The 21,350-nt window shown below is 34.1% G+C and overlaps 4 protein-coding genes across 12 annotated transcripts; 3 read left to right on the top strand and 1 right to left on the bottom strand.

The window, feature by feature from the left end:
• Positions 1-2,864: 2,864 nt before the first annotated feature.
• LOC107920694 (ras-related protein RABD2a) lies at positions 2,865-6,483 on the top strand. The gene is made up of 8 exons (XM_016850516.2): positions 2,865-3,228; positions 4,042-4,114; positions 4,470-4,517; positions 4,615-4,662; positions 4,939-5,010; positions 5,145-5,300; positions 5,414-5,517; positions 6,140-6,483. The coding sequence occupies exons 1-8, from the start codon at positions 3,215-3,217 to the stop codon at positions 6,234-6,236; spliced, it is 612 nt and encodes a 203-aa protein (XP_016706005.1). The 5' UTR covers positions 2,865-3,214; the 3' UTR covers positions 6,237-6,483.
• A 3,360-nt stretch (positions 6,484-9,843) lies between these two features.
• Positions 9,844-10,738, top strand: LOC107919902 (uclacyanin-3). Its single transcript, XM_016849338.2, has 2 exons — positions 9,844-10,168; positions 10,248-10,738. Exons 1-2 carry the CDS (start codon positions 10,015-10,017, stop codon positions 10,625-10,627), a joined length of 534 nt encoding a protein of 177 aa, XP_016704827.1. The 5' UTR covers positions 9,844-10,014; the 3' UTR covers positions 10,628-10,738.
• A 609-nt stretch (positions 10,739-11,347) lies between these two features.
• LOC107919903 (protein mago nashi homolog) lies at positions 11,348-14,478 on the top strand. 2 transcript variants are annotated; one of them, XR_005917428.1, is made up of 4 exons: positions 11,348-11,648; positions 12,039-12,215; positions 12,773-12,895; positions 13,441-14,478. XR_005917428.1 is itself a non-coding variant. In XM_041099770.1 (3 exons), the coding sequence occupies exons 1-3, from the start codon at positions 11,430-11,432 to the stop codon at positions 12,830-12,832; spliced, it is 456 nt and encodes a 151-aa protein (XP_040955704.1). In that variant the 5' UTR covers positions 11,348-11,429; the 3' UTR covers positions 12,833-13,116. The 2 variants fall into 2 exon arrangements, 1 of the variants encoding a protein (XP_040955704.1); XM_041099770.1 differs by lacking the exon at positions 13,441-14,478 and having other exon boundaries at positions 12,773-13,116.
• A 281-nt stretch (positions 14,479-14,759) lies between these two features.
• On the bottom strand, positions 14,760-19,774 carry LOC107919901 (ELMO domain-containing protein A). 8 transcript variants are annotated; one of them, XM_016849333.2, is made up of 12 exons: positions 19,353-19,774; positions 19,081-19,209; positions 18,780-18,891; positions 18,428-18,633; positions 17,200-17,309; positions 16,576-16,644; positions 16,357-16,472; positions 16,190-16,244; positions 15,794-15,914; positions 15,463-15,528; positions 15,223-15,317; positions 14,760-15,086 (listed from the first exon to the last, which is right to left on the bottom strand). In XM_016849333.2, exons 4-12 carry the CDS (start codon positions 18,510-18,512, stop codon positions 14,985-14,987), a joined length of 819 nt encoding a protein of 272 aa, XP_016704822.1. In that variant the 5' UTR covers positions 18,513-18,633; positions 18,780-18,891; positions 19,081-19,209; positions 19,353-19,774; the 3' UTR covers positions 14,760-14,984. The 8 variants fall into 8 exon arrangements, with proteins under 8 accessions (XP_016704822.1, XP_040955699.1, XP_040955702.1 ...); XM_041099765.1 differs by having other exon boundaries at positions 15,463-15,510; XM_041099768.1 differs by having other exon boundaries at positions 14,760-15,082; positions 15,463-15,510.
• Between the last annotated feature and the right edge of the window lie 1,576 nt (positions 19,775-21,350).

Raw genomic sequence — 21,350 nt, 5'->3', positions numbered from 1 at the left:
TGTAACCCTGTTCCAGCGTCGAATTCGGGTTAGGGGTGTTACACTCAACATCCACTTTGTCACTTGAGTATCAGCAACTTCATGAAATCTACTTTAACTCGAGAAAATACTAAACATAACAAAGCCGACAACCACATCTTAAATTATAGCATCTTGAACAAATAGGTTGAATTAGTAGAAGCACACCAAATAATCATTCAATGAATCTTTCAGCGTGAGAAAACTAAAGGAAGATGCAAAATTTAATTTCCCTACCCCCTATTTTTCTTATGGTAAAAAAGGCAATAGACTAATGATGAAAAATATAAACACGTTAATTGCAATAATTACATTCACATTCTAAGAAAATGAAATACAGGAGAAACCATTTTCTTTAAGTCAATAAGGACTATGCATTATGCATATAGCAATTCAGAGAACTAAAACACTAGGTTGTCACCTTTTTCTTCTTGCTTCTTCTTATTTTCTCTGGGAACAAAGTTTCCATCATTTTTGGTGATACAAGTTGACTTTGTCTTTACATATTGTATCTGCTGCACCAAATTAATCATACAGTCAATCAAACCCAAGAACCATTACAACTAAAACTACATATAAATTAAGCCCGAAAAAGAAATTGATTGCAATCAAAAGTCATGCCTAGAATAAAGTAAGTTTGGTTCAAGCAGCCACTGCAGAATAAAGCAAGTTTGGTTCAAGCTGCAAATGGTGTTAGTAATTAGTAGCAAAAGTCTTCCATGGTTGCAGAAGGAACAATAGCCCTAATTTATATAGAAAAAATAAAATGGTCCCTAAAATTTCAATAAAATGGGTTTTCAATAAATAATAGAATAACTCCTACAACATTAGTACAAAACATATTTCAATCAGTGGGTATATAGTAACAGTGAAATCACAAAGCAAATGCAACACAAACATCATTAAAAATCAAAATTAAACTTCAAATGCTAAATCCATACTATAACTAAAAACTATACCCAATATAGAACAAATAAGCAAATTAAACTTACAATTCTAACAAGATTGAGTGCCTTTTGTCCAGAGTTAGCTAAATCTCTTTTCTTCCACAAGTGATGCTCTTTCTTTCCAACCATTTTCACTGGTTTCCTGCACCCTCAAAAATTTAGTAACTTTGGGCTTCTAATTCAAGATTTTGATAAATTGAATTCAATCTTTTAAATGAGACCCACTTCAACTCTGGAAATGCCCAGTGGTTGTTCACCTAGCTTTTGTGAACATTTAACATAAGGAGTTTTGCAAATTGAAAACCCATGACCTAATGAAAAAAATTCAACCTTTTTCATTTATAAATGTTCAGTAAAATAAGATGGCAACCTGGAAAAGGAAAATGAAACTTGAAAGTTTCAATTTATCAGCCTTGTTTTTGGACCATGTAGATAATGGATAACTTCTTGAATGAATACGACTATAAGCCATTGATTTACTTCTCTATTCAAGAGAAAGAAAAAAAATTTACCATCAAAACAAGTATGGCCTTACTGAGCACCAGGCGATTCTAGTAATGGGTTGGAATCGCTTAGGAGTGGTAAACGAAGTGTAGGTCTTTGGCCTTCAAGTTGATTTGCTTCCTTTCAGGTTGATTTGAGCAAAAGATTGTTGATGGCTAAAGAAAAAAAAAGTGAAATCGTTTAGAAATTTTAGTGTGAGGGTGTTTTCGGAAGGGAAAAGAAGGTCATTCGATGGAGAGGCTAGAATAGCCAATTCGACACCTCCTCCCCTAAATGGCTATTCAACGATTTTCGGAATGAAGTTGTAATCACCATTCGGCGTTTTAAGCATTCCAATGAATCGAACCTCTACTTTACTATAGAAATTAGAACCGTCCTGTAATAGCTTTGCCATTACATTGAACCAAACTAAGCGTTAGCATTATCCTTGCATTGACACTTAGAGAGGCATATGCCAATGGCCAACATTATTCAATCTTTGCCAAATTTGTACCCTCAATATCAGTGACCATTACAACTGAGTTTTTATAATAAATGATTAATAATAACAAATAATTGAAAAGAACAATAAGGAAATTAAACCTTGATAATGCGTTAGTATTTTTGGTGGCATATATCATCATAATGGAAGGTAAGAATTTTGTGCCAATTATGGGTAGGTTTAGATGGGTGGTGGGGTATGGTGCAATGCATTTAGCTTATTTTTTGTCACACATTACAGTATCACTACAGTATCTAATATCACCACCACCAATGTTTTTACATTAACCATAGTTCAATGCACCGCCCATCCAAACTCACCCTAAGCATTGTAAATTGGTGAAAGATGACATTAAAATGGGTTTTCAATCAATTTTTTAAAGACTAAAAATGGGAAAAAAAGTATAAAAGTGAGCCTACAATCAAGAGATTACTAAATCCTAAATCGATAAGTTTACTCCATACATCTGAACCTATGTTTCTCGAAATCATTGAATTTTCAATAAATTGTTTTTTTACTGAGAATTATTCTTGGGGTTTTCAATCAATTGCAAGGACTTTTCAAAGAATAATTTTGTGCAATTGGGAAGTTTGGATTATAAGGTTTAGGGTTTAGGGGTATTGAGTGAAATCACTTCTTAGATTCTTTAATTTTGTGTGTTATGTGACAATAAATATAATAAAATAATAAAATAATATTTTAGAAAAAATTTAAGAAAAAAGGAAAGAAAAACTAGTCCTTGATGATTTTTTTTTTGGAGAAACAAATTGCAAAGGAAATTTATTTATTTATAATTTTTTACCTTTAAAAAAGAAAAAAATTCAAATCCCCCGTTGCATTTTTCTTAAACAGTAATAAAGTGAGCCACAAAGCCCAGCCCCAAAAACAAACACTGGAGCTTGATCAGACCCATTATTGTTTGTTTTTTGAGTAACCGTCAATGGCCCAGTTCAATCGATGCCAGACCCAGATCCAAAGAGTTCCTTAGAACCAAACGAAGAATTGCCGTTTACTTCAATTTTAAATAGACTCTCTCTGCTTCAGGCTTCTGACTCCCAGCCTCTTGCGTTTGCGTGTCTTCTCATCTCTGCTTTTTCCCCCTTTTTATCTTTCTTCTTCTTTTTCTTCTTCTTCTTCTTCTTCTTCTTACTCCAGCCGACTTTTTCCGGCAAAACGGTGTCAGATCTTTGTGATCTATAGCCGGAAGTTTCATTTCGAGTTCGACGATCTCATCCTTCGATCTTTCCACTTTCTTCAGCCTACCATGAATCCCGAATAGTAAGTTCTCTCTTTATTTTTATTTTAGTAGTATTTTTAACTCTTTTTTTTGCGCTGTTTTCTTATTTCGTGACGTTATTTTTCTTCTTGGTGGTGCGATGACGCTCGAAATTTTTGTAAGAAACTATAATTCTCGGTGTTGAAAGTCGCTAGGTTTTGCTCTTAGATCTGTTGATGGAATTGGGATTTTCTTTTCTCGTCTGTATTTGTTTCTAAAGTTATCTTATTTCCAACTGGGATTTCTCTCTGGGATTTAGTGAAAAAAAAAGGAGGAAAAGATGCGAGCTTTGATGCGTTCTTCAATTATTCACGCCCTTCCTTTGTAGTATCTATATGGTATAAAAAAAATTAAATGGATTTTGGTTTGAAATGGATTTTAAATAGTATTAAGATATACTGTAAGTTCTGATGTCTTTGCCAAATCGATTATTTGTGATGAAGAAGCAAATCTAACTCGAAAAAGTGTCCATTGATTTACCTTTTCAAGGGTGATGTAGGAAACATGTGCTCACTTGCTCTAACTTGAATGGAATTGAAATGAATTTTATATTGATGCACCAACAAAATTAAGAATTCAACTGTCGATGACGTGGAATTGTTTGGGTTGATCTTTGGGAAATAATTTGGTGTTTGAGTTTTTATTGCTGACAATATCAACTTTAGTTTTGGTTTCTGAAATAGTCTCTTTGTGTTGTGTGTTTTGCCTCGTTTATGGAAATCAACTCTTTGTTATGCGTGGTATAATTGGAGATATCATGTTCTTACATCATTGAGAAGTATGTTAACATTATCTGTCGTTGCACACTTTTGCAGTGACTATCTTTTCAAGCTACTTCTTATTGGAGATTCCGGTGTTGGAAAATCTTGCCTTCTTTTGAGATTTGCTGTAAGTTTCTTGACTTAAATTGGCATTTGAGATTAAATCTCTTAACTTTTTAGAGTTTTGTTGCACATTCAAGATATTTGTATGAGCACCTTTATTTTTATATTCACTTTTGATGTTATGGATTGTACTAATGAGTAATAATTGATTTAAATGTTCCATTGCTTATATAATGCATAGTGAGAATAAAATATGTACTTCACATGGTGAAATATTGTTATGATTTCAATGGAGGACAATTTTGGTAGCTGAATTATATATTTTTTTTATATTGGAAATATCAAGTCTCCAGATATTTTCAGATGGTTATGCGGGACTAAATCTTGAAACTGATCATTATGTAATTTATTTAATGCAGGATGATTCATATGTAGAAAGTTACATAAGCACCATTGGGGTTGATTTTGTGAGTACACAGTCCTTAGTGTTAGCTTGACTTTTAAGTGCCAAAATTTATAGCAATTATTCTAATTTCTTGTCTTCTTGCTTTCTATTCTTGGTAGAAAATACGCACTGTGGAGCAGGATGGGAAGACCATTAAACTTCAAATTGTATGTTTTTTCATTTTGTACTGCTATTCCTTTTTTATTTAATTTCATTTCTTTGAATATTTTCTATCCTAGGTCATCAAGGTAATATTCCTTATTGTAGAATGAGTTGTCTCCTCATCTGCTTCTCTTTATTGGCTGTTTTTTTTTTCCATTTGTATATTCCCATTTTATTAATTTAGTCCCACAAAATTGCTCATAATCCTTGACACTTGGCATTCTTGGCATTAAAGCTTCTTGATGATTAACTAGTTAATTTGCTCTTGATTCAATGTACAGTGGGACACTGCTGGTCAAGAAAGATTTAGGACAATTACTAGCAGCTACTACCGTGGGGCTCATGGCATAATAGTGAGTGTTCTTTTCCTTTCTAGATTTTCTCATTGCGGTTCCTTTTTTGGTTTTTCCAATTCTTATGTATGCTTCTCTTAAACTTTTTTTATTCCTTCTTTTCATTTCCCTTTTGCTGTTTGCTCCTGTATTAGATTGTTTATGATGTGACAGACCAAGAAAGCTTCAATAACGTTAGGCAATGGCTGAGTGAAATTGATCGCTATGCTAGTGATAATGTTAACAAAATACTGGTTGGAAACAAGTGTGATCTTACAGCGAATAAAGTTGTGTCATACGAAACAGGCAAGGTACTTGCTATTTTTAGGAAGAGCTGCGTGATTATCAAATTGTAATTTTTGGTGTTATACTGCATATCCATTGCTCCATCCCTTTCTCCATATTGCTACTTTTCTTTTTTCAGGCACTTGCAGATGAAGTTGGCATACCTTTTATGGAAACTAGTGCAAAAGATTCAACTAATGTGGAACAGGCTTTCATGGCCATGGCTGCTTCCATCAAGGACAGGTACCTGTATTCTTTTTCCTAAACAGTTTTAGTAATATCTGCACCTGTCAATTTTGACATGAACTTGAAAATTCAGAATAATTAACTCAAATTTAAACTTGATCTAACCTAAGTTGATAATAAAAAGTCAACAACTTGAACCCGTTTAACTTGAGCCCGAAATAAGTCAAATCCAAAATGATCCAAACTTGAATAACCTAAATAAATAACCCAAAACTATTTGAACTCGAATGGCAAAACCCGAAATGACTTAGATCCAAAATGACCTGAAACCGAAACAACCTGAACTCAAAAACTGACCTGAGCATGAAATGATACTGAATTTTTAAAATCCAAGTTGAGTAGACTTAAAACTAACCCATTTCGGTCAATTGCAAAGTCTAGTAATATCAGTTATTTGAATAATAATACAATTAGAGTAAAAAGTCATTGTGGTCTGGAGAGCTATGTGCAGTTGAATGGCATTTCTAGGCTGTTTTGCTTTATTGCTCACTCTTATACAAGAAAGTATAGATCTATAAACTCAGTTCTCTGAAATTTAACCGCAAAGTCTTGGTTCCTACTGATCGTTGGTTACGCTTAGCTCTTTTTAATTGCTCTTTAAAATTGTCTCTAAATGCAGAATGGCAAGCCAACCAGCCATGAACAATGCAAAGCCTCCAACGGTACAAATCCGAGGACAGCCTGTTGCACAAAAGGGTGGCTGCTGCTCTTCCTAAAAAATGGAATGATGAGTTAGCAGGAAGCTCTCTCTATTTCCTCTGCAGTGTGCTGCTGCCAGTTGCAGCACGGTGTGTAAGGTTCAAGTGTTTTCTTAACCTCATCAGTGTTCCAAACTTATTTCATATGAACAAAACCTCAGAAGTAGAGGATATAATTCATTTCTACACACTTGGTTAACGTGAAGGCTTGTACAATGTATTATTGTTTGTTTGTTGATTAAATAATACTAGTGTTCTTTCTCAAGCCTGTATGTCACTGTGTTTTCTAAATTACATAATTAAATAAATATGTTGTCAAAAGGTTGTGATTGAAAATGGGTTGAGAGATCAACAAAATTTGGAAGGAATCTTAGGGTGGGTTTGGATAGGCGATTGTGTGCGGTGCGGTGTGTTTAGTTTACTTTTTGTCTCACGCTACAGTATCTAATCTCACTGCCACTGTTATTTTTACACTAATCGCATGTAAACGCACCGTCCATTCAAATTCACCCTTAGGTAATTGTGGGCATTATAATTTGCTTGCTTTTGAGGTAGGCCATGGATGGCAATGTGGGTTGAACCAATTCTTTTCACTTGGCTAGACTAGAAGCCAGGCAGGATGCAACCCTTTAACATCTATGTCCAACCAACTAATCGTCATCATTATCATCAAGGAAATGGGATACAGAGGGGGAAAGCAGAACCCATCAAAAGCAAAGAGCATTATAAAAAGAAAGACGCTTAAATCTCCATAGAAGGCAGCTTGGAAACCCCAATCGTGAGGGGAAGGCAAGCCGTGGCTTTTCAACAACGTCTAGAGGTTGATTGAGAAGTTATAGTTAGAAGTAATCATATATAATAATAAATCATATAAGTTATATATATTGCTGCAATAGAGGCTTACACAGTGTACATCAAAACAAATCTTGGCAAATCTCCGTCTTGCCCATCATCATGGATCTTCAAAGATATGAAGCCCTAGAAGTTGACTTGACGCCATTGTAGCCATGCCATTATAGAGCCCTTGTTATTAATAAATTATCTTATGCTAATTTCATTAAATTGGTTCAATACGAGATTTAAATGTAAAATCACAAAATTTAATTCGTTATAACAAATTTGTTTTTATCTTAAAATTATTTAATAGCATTAACATCACCTAATTTGATAATAATTGTTATACTTTACCAATTAATAGGGACACATGGCAGAGCGGAAGCTCACACTCCACCTGCTATAGATCGAGAAGTCACCAGAAGCCTCACTCCTTGTCTTAGCCACATAGCAAGCGGAACGTAACCATCCAAAGAAACTAATCATTCATTCCTTTAGGCATCCGATCTTTTATTAACAAGATAATTCTTTTTGTTACTAAACCCCATGTGGGTTCAACTGCTGCTTGCCCCATATTAAAATGAATAATAAGATATGTCCCATCATAAACATCTCCATCTCATCAAAGACATTTGCCCCATGCATCCCACAATGATGACCTAATTATGGATCCAACATGTTAGTATCATCCTACACAGGACTTCGCCTATAAATAGTCCTCAAGACGATGAAGAGGGTATCAACTTCCTAGCATACTTGTTTACAGTCTACCAACTTACCTTTAGCACCCAGTCTCTATACTATCTGACATAATTTGATAAAATTATATATCCATCATCTATATGAGAATAGATACCGAACAAACTATTTAATACCTTAAATTTCATAAGAAAAACCAATCTATTCAGTACCAAACAAATTACGTCTACAATTCAAATTCTAAATTCATTACGTAAAAGGGTTGAATAATTTGGCTTTAGAAACCATCAATTTAGCATTGTCTGTAGATTGGGTTGCCATAAAGTTTGGCCGAAACGTTGAATTGGGGATGCTTCTCTGTTACGTTGCCTGATGAGCTTATAAAGAAAAACAACAAAGCATCAGTTTTGTTCGTCCAAAGTTGTTCCAGCAGATTACACTGAATTTGTTTTAAGGATGAAATTTAAAGGTTAATCCGATATTTGAAAAGATTTGAATAAAATTATAAGATCTGAAAAGTGAATTTTAATAAAAAAAAATCAATGTAAAATATAAATAGAATTCAAGTCCCGGTATTTAAATAATTTGAGAATTAAATATACAGTAATTTAAATATTAAAAAATTTTTAAATTGTTTTATCTAATGATTTAATACAAGGAAAAAACAATATACAATAGTAGCAAAAGGAATATGAACAGGTGTAAATGGGTCTGTTTTAACATTTAAAAATATTAACAAAATTTATGATACATATTTTAATAAAATTAAATTTATATAATTATACATTAATACTATATATTAACATTGTTGAACCCATGAATAGTTTTAAAGTATAATTAAAAATATATATTTACCAACAAATGACGGGGTGCAATAGTAAGGCACAATATATTTTCATTAGAAGGAACAACTACAAATTTTGAACATGGATCGTAAAACGGATATGAAAAGAATATAAAAAATATATTTGATGATAGATTATTGAAGATAAATAAAGGAGGGGAGATGTTTTACCAACTCTTTCAACATTTTATTTGTTAGAAGATACAGTCACAAACTCTGAACATAGATAGTAAAACGAATATAAAAAATATATTTAAATATAGATTATTAAAGATAAACAAAGGAGGGGGCTGTTTTACCAACTCCACCAACTCCTTCAAGGTTTCATTTTCAAAGTACATGGCCATTATCATATGATAACTAATACTCCAATAATTTTCAGAAATATAAAATGCAGTTATGGTGAGTTCATCATATGCCCATTGCTAACCAATCCATACAGATATTAGGAATGCAATGATTTATTATTATTATTATTATTATTATTATTATTATAACATTAAATGTTTGAATTGATTAGCATCTTTTTGGTTGGTGATGTAATGGCCAACGGGTTAGGGTTTTTATTAAACTGGGTCTAATTATGGTTTTAGTCCCTCTATTATGCTAAATTTTAGTATTTGATCTTTTACTTTAATTTGACATTATTTAGGTTTAAATTGATAAAATAATTAATTACGGCCATTAAAGTGATGAAGTAGATTTTTTTTAAATGTTATTTGAGCACACAATAAATATTCAACAATTTACATGTAAGACTGATGTACATTATCATTTTAATAACAATAACTAACAGTGTTATCAATTTGAACGTGTTAATTATTAATAATATTATAAAAATAGAAAGATCAAATTATGCCAAGTTGAAGTACATAAATAAAATTAAAAATCACGAATAAAACCAAATTAGATCCTTAAAATATAATTTAAGACATAAAATTGGTGCATAAACAAGACATCAGTTACACAAGTTCTCCAAAGGTGGTTAGGTTAGAGATTGTAGATTGTATTTGTTTAGGCAGAAACTTTTGACTCTTATATAATAGGTACATATGACTTCACCAAATTCGTAATGTAATGATAAAATGTTTGTGTTAAAATTAAATTGGAAATAAAAATAAATGTTGATTTTTATTCTGCAAATTTCACCCCAAAAAGTCCCACACAGCAATACCCTTTTTTCTTTCTTATAATTTGAATATATATATTCAAATCGATTTGGTGAGGAGAAGATGGAAGAATATTAATTAAGCTAACATTAATTATTGGCTTTAGTAAGAATAACAGAGAAATTGCTTGACTTTTTGCTTCTATAAATCTTACTTTCAGCCTTCTATATAACACAACGTAACGTGCTAAGAGTCCCTTCACCGTCCTTTATTTTTCCAACTAAGGTTAGGCTTTAAACTTTAAAACATTATGGGTTTAGCAGCAGCCCTCCTCTTCCTCCTCCTAGCAGCTCCGGCGGCTTTTGCCGAGCAATACACCGTAGGAGACAGCAGCGGTTGGACCTCGACCGGAGATTACCAAAGTTGGGTTCAAGGGAAAACATTCACCGTAGGCGACACACTTTGTAAGTTGCTTCCTTACCAAAATTAAGCCAAAGTAAGATAACAATATGAATGACCCTGTTTGTATTTTTTTCGTTTTAGTGTTTACCTACGGTGGCAGCCACTCGGTGGAGGAAGTATCCAAGAGCGACTACGATAATTGCAACACCGGCAATGCTATTAAATCCTACAGCGATGGGAACACTGTCATCACACTGTCCAACCCAGGGGCAATGTATTTCATTTGCCCCACCATAGGTCACTGTGCTGGTGGCATGAAGCTAGCCATCAATGTTGTAGCAGCTAGTGGCAACTCACCCTCCACCCCCTCTACTCCGTCTGGTTCCACCACTCCTTCCGGGACTCCCCCGAGTGGTGGTACAACAACTTCTCCCCCGTCAACACCTAGCGGAGCTCCGAGCACCGTGAATTATGGTTTTATGGTAGCCTTGTTGGGAGCCGTTGTTGGAATTATGTGCTAGGGGAGAGGCAGTGCTATTGTTTATTGGCTTATTTGCTTTCGTTTTCGTCAATATTCGGTGTGATTTTATTTTATTTTTCCTTTATGAACCAGAGATGGAGAGTTATGTTTTTATGATCTTCGAAATAATTTGCCTTAAATTATGATTAAAAAACAGGTCTTTTATCCTATGTTCATCACAATATATATATTGAGCCTACGAAGTCAAAGTTATAAGAGATAAAAGGAATCTTAAAGACTTGGACAATGACAGCAAACCATAATTGATGTATTAGTTTGGTTCAGTAAGACATCATTATCATTATATTTTATTAGTCAATCATAAATCAACTAAACTCCAACAATAGTTTGTAGTTTTTAATAATACCCAATACAAAAACATGTTTTTCTTTTTCTGTTGACGTGTAAATTCAAATTAAGAGTACATTTGGGTAATGTGTTTATCTGCGATTAGTGTAAAAGTAGCTGTGGTAATATAAGATAAAAAGTAATCATCCATCTAAACTCCCCTAAAATTTTAAAGGTTATTTAATCAATTCCAATTTAACTTATTTAATTAGAAAATTTTAATTATACTCGAATTAAGCAACTCTAACATTTCTAATTGCGAGGACATCCTTAATTCATACTGAGATTATGCATGGATGAGATTAAAAGGCCCAGCCCAAACAAAACTTGGAAGGCCCAATAACTAAGTGGACCCATCTATATATGCAGAAAAATCCCTTGGACTTGGAAGAGTTTTCAGTGTTGTTTGTTTTCTTTTCGAGAATCTTAGAAGAAAAAAAAGAGAGGGAAAAACAATGGCGGCCGAGGAGGAGAGCGGAGAGTTTTACCTCCGTTACTACGTAGGGCATAAAGGGAAATTTGGGCACGAATTTTTGGAGTTCGAGTTCAGGCCGGACGGGAAGCTCCGATATGCTAACAACTCCAACTACAAAAACGACACCATGATCCGCAAAGAGGTCTTCCTCACCCCTGCCGTTCTCAAGGAATGCCGCCGCATCATCACCGAGAGCGAGGTCTCCTATTATTTTTCAACCCTTTACTTCGCCTTAATGCTTTCCTTCTTTTCCCCTTTAATTCAACTTTGCCTAGGGTTTGGGATTAAAAATTAGGTTTTCTTTTCTTGTTTTCTCTATGTTTTGCTTAAATAACGAGTTTGTATTTATTGTCTTTTGTTTCCAGTTCTGATTGATATAAATGTTTTGTAATTTTCTGATTTTACTGCAGTTTTTCAAATTGCTCAGCTGGGTTTTAGGTTAAAAGATTTAGTTTTTAGTTGATTATTTATTTCTTCGATTAATGGTAACTTGTAGTTCTTTCGACGCTCAGGATGGTTTAAATTTGCAATTTTTATTAATTATGGTTCCTGGTATTATTGTTCAATTCTATCGGCTTTCTTTGTCTAGATCATGAAGGAAGATGACAACAACTGGCCAGAACCCGACCGTGTCGGACGGCAGGAGCTCGAGATTGTGATGGGGAATGAGCATATTTCTTTCACTACTTCGAAGATTGGGTCCCTTGTTGATGTTCAGAGCAGCAAGGATCCCGAAGGGCTTCGTATATTTTATTATCTGGTTCAGGTCAGCTAATAGACGTTGTCAATCTGCTGTTTTGCTCTCTTCAGTCATGTTGTGATCCCCCTTTGGGCCTTTGTATTGCATCATTGAGTATAGGGAAAAGGTTCTAGTATACTTTCTCTTGTTTGTTGCCTCGCGCGTTCTCTAACACAGTAATTTGAAACAAAGATGGTTTTGTTTTCATTGATGGATGCTCCGTGATTGATTTTTGTTAATTTATTTCTGCTTTGGCACTTGATTTCTTGTTTATTTTTTTTAAAAGTACAATGCTGAAAGGCAATGCTAAAGTTTATTTTGTTCCTCTTACAATGTCTATTTGAAACGAGTTACCAGCACAGTTAGGATCCATAATATCTAAGGGTGGTAATTAGATGCCTTTTCATGCTTGGAATCCGACCCTGGCTTCTTCCGTGGTTTATCTGATTCCTTGTGATCATGCATATACTGATCCACGGATGTTGGTTCTCTTATGCATCCCAAGTTTATAGGATGTGCTATTTTCTGCTTGGCTATAATATAGACTCTATATCTGACCTTGTTCGCATTTTTATAAACTGCAGGACTTGAAGTGCTTTGTGTTCTCTCTCATCTCGCTCCACTTCAAGATCAAGCCTATTTGAAGATTGATAATCCCCTTCCATGCAGAGGTGTCACAAGGGCCGTTTTCACTGTTCCTGCTATTGGTATAGATTCCATTTTGTTTTTAATTAATTTAAATGGTTAAGCTAAGGGTATGTTTGTAGGAGTGATTACAGTGATTTTGGAACTTTGGGGGAAAATGTAGGTCTGAAATGGAAATTTCGGTATTTAGGTATATTAAAGCCTTTTTCTCCATTGACTATTTAGGTATATTCCTTGAATTATTATTATGAATTAACTTTTTAATCTAAAACTTTTTGAGCTAGCTTTGGTTTGATGATTAAATTGATCCTTACATGAAAATGGATTGGCCAGTGGTGAAAACTCTGTAGAAGATGAATTGAGCAGGTTGAACCTCTGATTGAAAACTTGACCAATTTGTACAACCATGGCTTATGTTATACGTTCTTATAGGTGAATTTCATCTCTACTTTGCGGAAACTAATTAGTTAATCCTTCAAATACTTCATATATGTATGTATGTATTTGGGTATTAAATGAGTAGACTAGGCCATGAAGCACCAGCCTAAAAACATCGCTTGTTATCTAGTAGTAATAACACCGGACAATATGTCTTCAATACCAACAGGAGGGATATCTAAAACTTGGAGACTGAAATCATTTGATGGCGACCTCCTAGACAAAAAGTCCGCAGCTCTATTTGCTTCTCTAAGAACATGGCAGAATAGGATTTCCCAGGGACGCCTGCAAAACTCTTTAATGCATCGAGTAGCTGATATCCAAGACTTCAGTGCTGCTATTTAAGGCGTTAACAGCTAAAAGGTTATCAGACTACCCCGTCCACAATATGCTCCAAAGCTGCGCTACGAAGACTGAATAGTATCCTACCTTTCTACAGAAGTCAAATAAACATTCCCTTTCTCCATCCAAGAGGTGGCGTAGACCAATTAACATGAATATAGCATGATCTCCGTTCCTCAAGTTCTCCTTTATTTTTCTTGCTTTAATAGCAACAGCCCAGCTGGTACATTGAGACAAGATATCCTGAATAAAAGGTTCTGCTGCTTGAAGATTACGTCATTTCGTTGCTTCCAAACATAGAGCTCCAATCATACTCAGAAAATACCTCAAAGCTGTTACAGCGACAGTTGAAAGAACAAGCTTCGCTTATTGGACAGGACAATCTGCTTCCACACTTTGAATCGCAAACTCCACGTCCCCTCCACATCGATAACAAGAAGCAACATTGCAGGTATACGCCAGAAGAATTTCCAAATTTATGATTTAATGTTCCAGCTGCTCGAGGCAATAAATTTAAAAGCTTCAGCCACTGTAACTTGCCTATAATGGCCCCATTTATTAGCTGAACAAGTAGAGGAGGTCGTATACCAGCAATATACATGACGGATCACACAGCTAGCAATCTGAGACCAATCCCAATCTCATAAAATTTCAAACTTCGGTTATTGTGCTTGAGAAGTTAACTTGTCAATAAATTAATAATTTACATAATATATATGCAAAGAATTAGCAAAAAAAATACTAATTTGAATTAATGTGTTTATTAATAATTTATTTATGTTTTTAGTTTTTGTAAAATATGATTTTTGTTTTTGACAGAGTAAGATACAAAGATTTTTCTCCTGAATGAAATTCATCATTAGACTATTTTTCAGGCGTTACGAAGTTCAGCCCCATTTTAGAGATTGTCTGGTACAATTGGCTTGTCAATCATCTTCCTTTAATGCATTCCATTATTTCCATTTGCTAATTGCCAACTCAACATCAAAGTACGTGACCGGCACGTATTAGCGGAATGGAAGCCAATCAAGGACTTGGTCCTAATGAGGGCTGCCAATTTCAAATCATTGATTGAACAATTGATATTTAAGAAGCAGGATCCAATAGAGTTATTAATACTCACAGCTTTAATTCCTAAGTAATGTATAGACAAAAAAAAATCTGAAATCCTCAATTTCTTAAAATCAAATACCAACACCACCAATACCAATATCAACTGTTTGAAAATAAGCACATATACATTTTATCCGGCCTAAGCTTAGAAGGTACATAGTAAAAGTAAGACGACGTGTATGTCCAATTCATAGCATGCATCTCTCATCTCGTCATCACAAAATGACTTGATTTACATTCTTTCAACCGCAAGCAACATTATCGTGTAAGAAGACTGTATGATGGCAGATCCTCCAGCCTTGTTATATCTTCAAGTAGAAGCTCCCTTTCCAGTTGTCGACGGGTGGCTTTCATCACTGTCTGTAGACAAAACCAGACAATATAATTATTCAACATAAATGATGGGAGGGCAAATCAAGGTGATGCAATAGAGGTCTTTTTTGTTTTAATATGACCTTATATCCAAAAATGAACCTTCTAGTTGAAGAATACATACATTGAAGTCCATGTAGGATGCGCGCATAGCTAGCCACTGATGGTCCATTAACTTGAATGTGATGCAGTAGAGAAGGTCAAACGCTGATTCATTTTCTATCAAGGGCAAAAATGCACTATCATGGTTTTCAATTTTAACAGCTAACTTTGATATAAACGGTAAAGTTGGATTGAAGATTATGACTTGAAAAAGAAATACTTGTACCACAAGCAACAAAAACTTTGAATAACCTGGCATTACCTGAGAGGAACTTTAAGAAAACTGCTCCTACCATTGTCCTTGGTTTGACTGTAGAATTGAAGGACACTGTTAAGTGATGAAAAGCATCAAATAGCAATCTCAATGAGAATGCTCACAAAAGGAAATGAGAATGCCTTAAATTGATGCATATCTTAAACACATATAGGAGTATAAGACTTTAATTCATCTACTAAAATTGTGCTGTTTGAATATAATTATCCATTAGAAACATATAATCAGTCATCTGAAAGCAGAGAATTTGAGTACTCAGCAGATCCCTCCTTCAGAAAACAATTCTAGCATTCACATCTCTACTTTTAAGGATACATACCTGCTTCAAGATCAAGCATCTGAATGAGCATAAAGGTGATGTTCACACCAGCAACAGCAAATGGATATTCCCACACAGACCGATCACCTTCCAGCTTCCAAAGAAGATCCTTGAAGGATTTCTGTTTGGAGACGGTTCAGAAATGCCTTTAGCATTGGATGAACAAAGAAAGATGAAAAGATCAACCAAACCTAGATTTTAAGAAACAAAAATGTGAATGCTATGGTTTTCCATGTTGAAATCCTGATGGCTATGTTTAGTGACATGTTGAAACAGCAGTATTGCTCTCGTCTGGACCATTGCACACCCCCCTTTTTTTTTTCCTTTCACCTTCATCTTTGCATTTATACCTATAGCTCTTTTTATCTTATCAATTGCATGTATAAAAGCACATACCGGAAAATTTGTAGCAAAGAATAACAGGTTCTCCAATGATATAAAACCACCACCCCTGTAAGATAAATCCAAATATTAACAAGTACTTACCAAACAGATAGTCATTCAGAGAAAGAGGAAATGCAAAGCTAAAAAAGGGAAATAGAAATAGAGTGCAGCTATGCTACCTAAAATCCGTAGATGGATCCTTCCCTTGCCACCCCATTTCCTTCCACTGCTCAGATATTAAACCACGTAGTTCTTCTTCTGGAAATGCAGCATTCCATAAGGCCCTTAAAGCTTCCTGCGGAAAGCAGCAATAATGAATTAGAGAATAAATCAGGATTGATGATTATGGAACCCAAAATTGCAGACAAAGTATAAATAGCATCATTTGGAACGGGTACCTGATGTTCAGGGATTGAACTATCATAAGCAATATCTATACGATTCTGCAGCCTCTGCAAGCATTCCTCCTGACAGCATGAATGCAAAGATTATTTTTTGTTCCAGAAAAGTACAATAGCAGCAAATTTTGAAATATTCGAAAAAATCAATCAATATGGTGCTAGAAAGACGTACTGGCTTAGCAGAAATAGGCAAATACATGGACAATGATACAACAAAATTAACTAACCAAATACATTCATACAGTAAAAACCTAAAAGCATGCCAATTTCCATATTTCAATAGTTGAATAATGTTGCTAAACAATCCCAAAAGTCAAAGTAATTGAAGTGCTATACGAGTAATCATGTTGCAAGAAAAGTGGCCACTATGTAAGGTCACAAAATGACATCTATAGAGTATAGCAACATTAGGTTCAGAAGATAGCATTAAGCAACAGGAGAATCTCATTAGTTAAAGTAATCAATGGTATACAGGGTAGCAGGAAAACTTTATGAGATATCCTATCATCAGATTTCTATTTCTTTGCAGATAGGAATTCACATATTACAGATGAAATGGGCAAATGACCATCATGGTTGACAACGTAGAGTTGAACAGGTGAACCCGATCATAGACATTACCTGGGAAGGAGTTAAATCAAATGATGGACGAGCATCACTTTCTCTGCTCTGAGCACATACACAAGAAAGACCTCGACCCAACCATGCTGTTGATCCTGCCACAACCTCAGCTGTAACAAAATAAAGCACTGTACTAAATTTCAAAAGGACCAGTACCTAAGACAACCACAGATTCCAAAAGATGGTTCACTTCAGCAGCTAATAAAAGCAAAAATCAAGAGAGAAAAAACGAGAAAAATGCCATTCTGTCTCCAAGATTAGAACAGTGAAAGCGAAGGTATAAACGTGTGCACCCCGTCAAGAAGGCTATAAAATCTTCATTATACATAGCATCTGTAAAATCATTAAACACCCAAACTTTTCTACGGGAGTGACAAAGATTGTCCTACAAACTGAAATACTAAGCAAGTTGTGAACCATGGACAAAATGTGGACTTATATACTCTATTTACGGGTAGATCTAAGAATTTGCTTCATGAAAACTTTATCTGGAATGAATCTGGCAGCAGCCTGGAAATATACTAATGAATGGCTTCTACATAAGAGAAGAATGATCTACTTGCACAACAGAATGCGTGAAAATTAAGTTAGATTTAATAGATCTTAGAACAAAAATAGAATAAAACACAAACAGCTTTTTTTTTTTTTTTTACGCAGAAAAGTTTGAACGACGGATTAACAGTCATGCAAGTATGCCCGCTAATCTAGGTTTGCCTGTAAACTCCTTTAAAAATTGGATTAATTTAAATCTCTTAAGATAATTGCTCCCCCCCCCACCCCCAAACAAAAAAAAACTCTATTGAGATAAAATCAATAAGGATAATCATAAAACAATTTAAAAAAAGAAAAAGGAAAACGAAAGATGGATTCATCATTGGAATCAAAATTTCCAAAAATTCAAAGAAATCTCAGAAAAATTATCGGCACGTTAACCAACAAACTTGCCGAAACAATTAGGGATCGTTTTCGGTAACACTCAAAGCTCACTCGCCAAAAAAGAAAAATCGATTTTAAAAAGAAAGGACGTATTCTAGCTTCAGAGAGAAAGTAGATAAAGACATAAGCGAATAAAGAAGAGTCATTAAAAAAAATTACAGACTAGAGAGAGCAGATCGGTGAGACTAGTACAAGTGTGGAAGATAGAAAATATTTTTATTCTTTTAGGGAAAAAAAAGGTAAACACGAGGGGAAAAAAGAGAGAAAAAAAATAAAGTTGGAGCTTAGTTACCAGAAGTAGAATGGCAGGTATTGCCCCGCTCGAGACCTTGAGAAATCCTCCTAACAGCAACAAATGAACCTCCTCTATCGTCCATTATCACGCCTCGTTTCTCCTATCTCCTTCTCTGCTTTCACATACACTTCATCATTTCCATCCTCTTCCTTTCTTCTTGGAAACCCTAACAGACAACTTTTAGACTTCTCCAAAATTCAAAACTGCAATCAAAGAGAGAAGAGAAACCGAATTAAACTCTGATTAAGAAAAAACTGAAAATGCATTCGAATTTTACTCAGATGGCAAGGATGTGACATAATCAAAGCCAAATAGTGCCGAAACAATCAAGAAAGCAACCACGACGAACCAGAACGTGAAATGCAGGTAAAATCAGAAGGAAACCGGATCGAAACAAGCCAGAACTGAATCAAACGGAACAGAAACGTTGATATCTTCGTCAGATACAATGTTTGGTTAGGCTGCGGACAAAAAGGGAAAAAATGTAAGCCAATAGTGTTTCGAAAAAGTAAAGTACAGTGAAGCTCCTCCGATCAGTGGCTACCTAGATTCTAGAAAAAGAAAAAGAATCTTGAGAGAAAAAATCTAGAAAATCTTTAAACGATAAAAGAAAAAAAAAGTTAGCTTGAGAGCACAAAACCAAACAGTACCGAAACAATCAGCAAAGCAACCACGACGAAATAGAACGCGAAATGCAGGTAAAATCAGAAAACCAGCCAGAACTGAATCAAATGAAACCTAAAAGTTGATTTCTTCGTTAGAAACAATGCTCGATCAGACTGCAGACAAAAAAAAATTTTAAGCCAATAGAGTTTCGAAAAGTAAAGCATAGTGAAGCTCCGATCAGTGGCTACCAAGATTCTTGAAAAAAAAAAGAAAACAAGAAAGCATCTCCGGAAAAAAAAATCTTGAGAATCTATACATGATAAAAAATAAAAATGGCTAGGGTTAAGAGATCTAAGAATCGACGGTATCCATTGCAAGCCACGGAGCTCTCTCTGCCCTTATTTTGCGCTCTCTTGCATCTGTTACTTTCGGTGTTTGTTTTTTTTTTTTTTTTTTTTTGGCGAGAGCCTGGGTGTGGATATATATTTTTTGACGAAACCACTGAGAGGCAGAAGGGTTTTACTTAGAGAACTTGTAAACTGATTTAATTTGATAAATTATTATATTTTATTTTCTTCGTTGCTCCCTTTTACAAAAGGCATCGTGAAATGATTGTCATTGGTTTGTGCTTTTGAACAGTTAAAATTGACTCTAACGGAAAAGGCAACAGTGCTTGGGTTGGGCCAACTGATTAGGTACTTTAGTTTTTTTTTTCTCTCTCTCAAACAACTTGTCACTGGATTTATTCCTTCTTCTTCTTCTTCTTCTTTTAATAAAATGAAGATAATGCAGTATCCAAAGTTAGGGTGGAGAAAAAAAAATCAATTTAAACTGTAGTTGATTTGATTACTTTTAAATTATTTATTTCGTTTGATTTTTTTATAAAATAAAAATATTATTTCAAATTAATTTTAATTAATTTTTAATCTTTATAAGATAATAATAAATTATTAAAAAATTAAAATATAAATCAAATATTAGTAATTGATGGAATTCGATCAGGTTTGGTTAATTTAACTTTGATATTTTAAAAAAACCAAATTATTGTAGAATAATTATAATTCTTTTAAAAATTAATCCTAGGTTGAAAGATGTTTAAATCGTTATTGAAAAATAAATTAAAGTAAATGCAATTCTATCTTTATTGTTTTTTTTTCAACATGAATTTTATTATAAATTTTTAAACTTTTAAATAAGAGAATAATGCGTTTCAACGCACTTGAACCTATAATTTCTTGCACTGACAATAATGTTGATGCCAGTCGAGTTAAAATTCAGCCTACATATTATTTTTAATCATGAACTTATATGATATGTAACTCATAATTAAATTATTTGAAATTTTTTCTAAATTTAATCGAAGAGAAATAAATAGGCATTTGGCTTAAAATTATTACGTGTAAATTGATTCTTTATTTGAAAAATCTTATACCTCAAATTATTATGTCATAATAAATAGATGAGGATGGAACTAAGGGGAAAAGATACATAGATTTTTATTAAGCATCTCCGCTCGTTTTGTTTTGATGGCTTTAGCATGATTTTGTTATCATATTAGTCTAACCAACGTGCATACCAAGCAAATTTGAAAATATACTTAAAAAGGGTTAATAATTTATAGAAATATGAATCAATTTTAAATATTATTATATGTCTATTTTTTATTATAGTTTAAATGAAACACATGTTACTCTTTGAACATTATTTGTGGAGTTTAAAAACTTCACGGATAATTTATCAAATAATTTATAGGTCTAATTAAATAATTTAACGATGTGAATAAATTTTGTTGATACACAATATGGTGTTGAAAGTTAGTGGTGGTTCAAATAGTGTATCAAAAGTTGCTAGTGTTGGTTTTGGATTATTTGGAGAGTTCTGATGAGGTTTGGGCATAGTATTGGCAATGGTGAAATAAGTTGGAGTCTTTTTTACGAGGAGTTTATATAAATGAGGAGCTTGACGTGAGTTCTTTTGGACAAGTATCCTACTATATAGGGTTGGTAGTAAAGTCATGAAATGCTTTACTAGGATGTAATAAGATACGACTTGATAATACCCTGAAAAATTGGTGGTAGAGTAATGGGAGGCTTCATTGGATGTGACAAGAGGAGTCTTCAAATAGATCATGGTGTGATCTAGCAGGGGTACATGTGGCAAGCATACAAGGGAATTTAGTTGGACAAGCCATCTTTGATCAAAGTGGTTGGTTTCCACGAGGTACTTTTGGCAAGATGGTTATGTATAACACTTGCCTCTTAGTTAAAGGAAATGTTATAAAGTGACATTCCTCGATACAATGCTTCTTAGCGAG

Source organism: Gossypium hirsutum, chromosome D08 (assembly GCF_007990345.1).
Source record: "Gossypium hirsutum isolate 1008001.06 chromosome D08, Gossypium_hirsutum_v2.1, whole genome shotgun sequence".
NCBI classification, from domain to species: Eukaryota; Viridiplantae; Streptophyta; class Magnoliopsida; order Malvales; family Malvaceae; genus Gossypium; species Gossypium hirsutum.
The sequence above is the reverse complement of the archived record's forward strand: the minus strand, read 5'-3'. Positions and strand labels throughout refer to the sequence as shown.

Coding starts and splice junctions, on each gene's coding strand:
- LOC107920694 (XM_016850516.2), top strand. Junction 4,115..4,469: donor GCCTTCTTTTGAGATTTGCT/GTAAGTTTCTTG, acceptor TATTTAATGCAG/GATGATTCATATGTAGAAAG. Junction 5,301..5,413: donor TGTCATACGAAACAGGCAAG/GTACTTGCTATT, acceptor TTCTTTTTTCAG/GCACTTGCAGATGAAGTTGG.
- LOC107919902 (XM_016849338.2), top strand. CDS start 10,015: ATGGGTTTAGCAGCAGCCCTCCTCTTCCTCCTCCTAGCAGCTCCGGCG. Junction 10,169..10,247: donor CACCGTAGGCGACACACTTT/GTAAGTTGCTTC, acceptor TTTTCGTTTTAG/TGTTTACCTACGGTGGCAGC.
- LOC107919903 (XM_041099770.1), top strand. CDS start 11,430: ATGGCGGCCGAGGAGGAGAGCGGAGAGTTTTACCTCCGTTACTACGTA. Junction 11,649..12,038: donor GCATCATCACCGAGAGCGAG/GTCTCCTATTAT, acceptor TTCTTTGTCTAG/ATCATGAAGGAAGATGACAA. Junction 12,216..12,772: donor TATTTTATTATCTGGTTCAG/GTCAGCTAATAG, acceptor TATAAACTGCAG/GACTTGAAGTGCTTTGTGTT.
- LOC107919901 (XM_016849333.2), bottom strand. CDS start 18,512: ATGGACGATAGAGGAGGTTCATTTGTTGCTGTTAGGAGGATTTCTCAA. Junction 17,310..18,427: donor TACCTGCCATTCTACTTCTG/GTAACTAAGCTC, acceptor ATTTTGTTACAG/CTGAGGTTGTGGCAGGATCA. Junction 15,318..15,462: donor TTTCTTAAAGTTCCTCTCAG/GTAATGCCAGGT, acceptor TGCCCTTGATAG/AAAATGAATCAGCGTTTGAC.